Source organism: Cyprinus carpio, chromosome B17, assembly GCF_018340385.1.
Source record: "Cyprinus carpio isolate SPL01 chromosome B17, ASM1834038v1, whole genome shotgun sequence".
Taxonomy (NCBI): Eukaryota; Metazoa; Chordata; class Actinopteri; order Cypriniformes; family Cyprinidae; genus Cyprinus; species Cyprinus carpio.
In genome coordinates this window covers 13,815,302-13,820,855 of record NC_056613.1, presented here as the reverse complement: position 1 = coordinate 13,820,855, position 5,554 = coordinate 13,815,302, and the positions used below count along the sequence as shown (strand labels likewise).

General features: G+C 37.6%; 1 protein-coding gene across 1 annotated transcript; it reads right to left on the bottom strand.

Annotated features, from left to right (window-relative positions):
- Positions 1 to 266: 266 nt before the first annotated feature.
- On the bottom strand, positions 267 to 1,652 carry LOC109108444. The gene has a single exon (XM_019121595.2). It carries the CDS (start codon positions 1,349 to 1,351, stop codon positions 671 to 673), a length of 681 nt encoding a protein of 226 aa, XP_018977140.2. The 5' UTR covers positions 1,352 to 1,652; the 3' UTR covers positions 267 to 670.
- Between the last annotated feature and the right edge of the window lie 3,902 nt (positions 1,653 to 5,554).

The following is a 5,554-nucleotide window of genomic DNA, read 5'->3' as shown; positions in this document are numbered from 1 at the left end:
CTGTAGTGAGAGCTATTACTATAAAGTTCACACTAGTCTGCACTACAACTGTAACAATACTGAATATCGTTGGAATCACTTTCAGAACCAATTTTTCCAGCTGATGAATGATAAAATCTTTGATAGCCAATCAGAATCCACCTGACATTAAAGAGTTGAGCATTCAAGTGGCAGACTACATAACTTCATTGCATGCTTATAACAACCAGAACGTTATCATCCATTGGTGTCGACGCTAATATTGTTATTGTTAAAGTTAACGATCTTGTTTCTGCAGAAGAAAACTCTTTGTTTTGGACCAATCACAGAAAACCTGAGTGACTACTTCTGGAAGATTAGCTCCTGACATTCTCACCTTTCACACACACAAAGCAACCCCAGATACATGAATTATAACACATGCACAGAGCTCTAAACATCAGCAAAGTTCACACGCATTACAGAAAATGCCCAGTGTCTTGGGTTGTTTTAGCAGCAAATATGAGGCCTGCGCCATTTCAATGGGCTCAAATGAAGCACCATTTAAGATCTCAGTTAACAATATATACAATCAAAGCAAAGGTTTCAGCATTTCCTGACTAAAAGCGAGTAGAAAATGAGCCTCAGACATCCTTGGATGATGCTGTGACGTGTGACAGCAGTGAAAGACTGTCTTGCAGTGGATGTTTGGCTATTTGAGTTTAACAGGCCAAGGGAGGCACGTTCTCAGCCCCAGCATGGAGGAGAAGACAATGGTGGGCCTGTGCCGTTTGAACCGCAATCCCTTTTTCAGCCGCTGTCCGTTTTCCGCCACATATAGTTCACCCTGCTGGGCGGCAGAGGTGATGCGGGCCACCAGCTCCCCATGTTCCACCGCCTCCTGTTCGGAGCGCACAAACACCTCCCTTAGCTCCTCCAGTTGTCTCTCCATCTCCCTGATGACACGCTGGCGCTCCTCCACCTCCAGGAGGCGTCGACGAGCTGCTTCGAACTCCATACTGGAGCTGGGGGTGACCAGCTTGGATGAGGGTGCTGTGGCAGATGCAGAGGGCGGCTCGGAGCCCGCCTGTCCAGCAGGGACTCTACGAAAGTCTCCCATGGAGATGGATCTCCGCTGAGAAGAGGGGGGAAGGAGGATGTTGGAAGAGGAAGCAGAAGGACGGACATTCGTCGTAGAAGGAACAGAAGATTCCTGCTCTGCATCGCTGTCAGAGTTTTCATCCTCGTGTTGGTGCTTCTTCATGTTTGCGCACGTCTGCTGCAGTTGTTTTCTGTCGAGGTGTGAAACACTAGTACTATTCTGTTTGTGCTGCCTTTTCCGTCGAGGGAGAGAGAGCTCAAGCACCGTTTTGATGCCTGTGAGACGCTCCATTCATTAATAACACAGCAGCCACCAGCGCTGTTAGCTCACACTGAAGGAGATTCGTCATACTCTATTGGACAAAAGGACACTGACTTTGCTGCAGCTGATTGGATGCTCGCCGTCTGTTTTCCTGCCCACTCAGCATCCCCTCTCTTTCTCTCTTTTCACTCTCTGCTGTCATCACAGTTGTCTACGTCAGCTCGTGCAATAAAAAAAAAAGCCAAAAAGTGGTTATTTTTCACCATTGCTGCTTGATCATACCATGTTCCCTCCCTCTGTGTGTTGCCCATAGCAACACAGCTTTATATCAAATTTTGTAGGAAAGTAGAATTGACCGCCCACCCCACACACACTCATACACATTTCCCTCTTTTGTTCTCTTTGAAGTTATTCTATCTTTCTGCATCCCTCTCACTTTTTCCTCCCCCGCTGAGGTCATAAATAGCCAAAGATGTAAGATCATTTGCAAATCCAACATTCCAGGAGCATGCTGTTGCCAAGCAACAGATCTTGGCATTCATAAAACATACGTTTTATGTATATTCTTGTATTCAAATAATACATAACAATAAATGTGCTATTTGTTAGGGAATTATTTAGTGTTCAAGCTAAAAAAACACCAGCAAAACATGCAGGTGAAATATTTTTCAATTAAGCAATATGGAATCAAAATTATGTAATATGGTATACAGTCAAACTGTAATATTTTTTACTGTCAAATTCCACCCTCTGATTTTGGACCAATAATTAATTTCTATAATTTCTTTAATCATTCTATAATTGTTTATATATAATTAATAATTTCTAAATTCAAGTGGCAGATGGAATATAATGAATGCTACAGCATTCATGTAAAATTCTAGTAAGAATGGGTATTTTTAAATTGGCTTAGTAGGCACCAAATAGGTAATTCAAGATTTACACATGGGAATTTATTTATTTATTTATTTAGTAGTAGTGTTTTTTTTTTTTCAAATTAGAATTATGTCTGTTGCCTGGTTGGATCTTTCCCTTATATTTGCACTATGTGTTTTGCGAGCCTGGTCTCATGAAAATGTGTATAAATAGTATGCCAAATAAAAACAGAAACTCGTAGTATTGATATGCAAAAATTGACTTTGGTGTGTATATGATACACACGTGTTTGGCGTGCATATAATACGCAGTTTTCGCATGCATATTATATGAAATTTATTGGTGTGCATATGATACGCAGTTTTCGCATACATATGATACACATCTACCCCCACAACCCTAAACCCATTGCGTAGCATATACACGGCAAAGTAAATTTTTGTGTATCAATACAAGAAGTTTTTGTTTTTATTTGGCATACTACAGGTATTTGTACGCACTTTCAAGTTGACGGGAATGAGCTGTTTGTAAATCGAAAATATGTTTACTCAGAGATATGGTTTACTGACATTTTTGTCTTGCACAGTTTCGTCCCTAAATAGTTTACAGCATTCATTTCAGAAAAATAGACAATTAGCTGAAGCTAATTAATAAATATAAATGTTTAAATTACGGGGCCATTGAATGCTTGAATCTGATTGGCTGACGAACATTCTGAGGTGTGTAATTATTTTCTTGGAAAGGCACGGCGAACGTAGTTCCAGGCAGCTCTCTTGACCACATTACAGTTCCCTATCACTTCGCAGAGTAAAACTGTGAAATTATAGTACTAACAAAAACAACAACATGACAGATGATTTTCCAAAAGTAAATACACATGACATTTCTCACTAGCAAGGTAATAACAGCGCTGTTTAGAGACGCTGCTGCAGAAAACCGTTGTGGGCAGGGGCGTTGCACAAGATCCCGGGCCCTATGCATAGGCAGTCCTGATGGGCCCCCATGACCCCCCAATGAAAATATCCAGGTAAAATAAAATATATTCAAGACTTTTCAAGGGCCCTCTCTTTCTTTGGGGCCCTAGTAATCAGTACTGGTGTTACCCCCAGTCCGACGCCCCTGGTTGTGGGACGCACAGAGGTAGCCTTATTCACACAAGCTCTCTCTCTCTCTCTTTCTCTTTGTGTCTCTGTCTCTCTTGCTCTCTTTCTAATAACTTCATTAATAGCTGCATTAGAATGCTATCAACGGCTCAAGCCTTGATTACCAGCTTTAAAATGACATTTTTGAACCAGCACAAGAGGCGTTGGATGAGATGCGGAAGAAATAATCCTACTGACAATAGCGATTTAAGTACAAATACAAAAACCGGACGAATCCCTTTAAATATATACTAAGAAACTAAATCTCAGATTTCAAATTCTGTCAATTTCACTACGAAATTCAAACACTAAATGCCACGTTGGTGATTTTTAATGTAGCCTAAAGTGATCTCTTATTCATCTCTTCTGCTTTACTCCTAGTTATAGCACAAAATAATAATTTTCAAATAATCAAGTGAATATAAGAAGGTATTCTGAAAGATACAAAATAACTTGTCTTAACCACAGAAAGAAGGTAATAAAACTTTTTTTTTTTTTTTTTATGAGAACTACCTTTTGTGCATTCTACTAGTAGCCTAAGTAGCAAAATAATTTGAGGGCTACACAAAAAACCTAATTTTGAGCTGATGTGTGTGGACTCTTTGAAAAACTCTCCATTTCCCCAGACCCCCTTCAGCCTGACACCACATCATTACAACCAAGATTAATGTGAAACCAGGCCTTATCATTACAGTGATGCTGGGAAGAGATGCCGCGGAAGTTTGGTCAAATCTCAAGAACACTACAGATAATGGGAAAATCCAACATTTCCGGCTCAATACTGCTTCAAAACCACTGGAAATGGCATTTGAACTCCACTTTGATACTTTACATACTCTAATTCCAAAGACAAGAGAAAATCACTTAAAGTTATTAGTGTTATCTGAACAGGCAATAAAAAAACGGACCAGCCTGGAGAAGATATAACAGCTGTGAAGCAGCAATAGTGATGTGATGAGCCCCATTTTTGTGGTTTGGACAGTGAAAATAAGATGGGACAGTACAAAGTGAGAATCACTCAGGCATGCTTTAAATAACTCTTTAAAAGCCCCTTCCATCTGAGATTAGAGCAGTTATTGGTAGGAGGGGGAGGGAAGGTGGCTCTCAGTGATGGATTAATGATGGATTTATTTCAGGCATTCCATCATCAGTAATGTTCAGAGAGGTGCTGCAGATGTTACTTTAGTGATTACATACAATGAGAGGATAAAGTGAGAGAGAGACAGCACGAAATTGTATTAAAGATGATGCTTAGGTCTGGAAAGAATAAGCTTGTCTTGTTATAAGACATTTGTTTGAAACCGAAATGACTGAAGTGAATGAGTTTAAACAAAATATTTAACTTTCTATAAATTTTTTTTGAGTTTATTATTTATTTTTTTTGTTTATATTATTTTTATTTATTTTTTTGTATTTTTTTCATAAAAAAAATTATACAATTTACACTCCTAGTCAAAAGTCTTTGAACGGTAAGGTGTTTAATGTTTTTAACGCATTCTCTTCTGCTCAACAAGCCTCATTTATTTGATCCAAAGTACAACAAAAACTATAAATATTTTTACTGTTTAAAACAACTGTTTTCTATTTGAATGTATTTTAAAATGCAATTTATTTCTGTAATTTCAAAGCTGGATTTTTAGCATCATTACTCCAGTCACATGATCCTTCAGAAATCATTCTAATATTCTGATTTGCTTCTCAAAAAATATTTATTATTATTATTATTATTGTTATCAAAAACAGCCGAGTAGATCTTTTTCAGGTTACTTTATATATAGAAAGTTCAGAAGAAACCTGTACTGAAAAGAATTATACTGACTCCAAGCTTTTGAATGGTATATGGTGTATAATGTTACAAAATATTTTTACTTCAGATAAATGCTGATCTTTGGATATTCTATTCATCAAAGAATCCTGATAAAAATGTACTCAACTGTTTTAAATATTGATAATAATAATAAAAAAAGTTTTGTTTTTTGTTTTTCATCAGCAAAGCAGCATATTTAGGATCATGTGACAATGAAGACTGGAGTAATGATCCTGAAAATTCAGCTTTGATCACAGGAATAAATTACATTCGAAAATATATTTAAATGGAAAGCAGTTATTTTAAATCTTAAAAATTTCACAATATTACTGCTTTTGCTGTATTTTGGATCAAATAAATGCAGGCTTGGTGTTCTTTAAGAGTTCTTTAAAAAACATTAAAAATCTT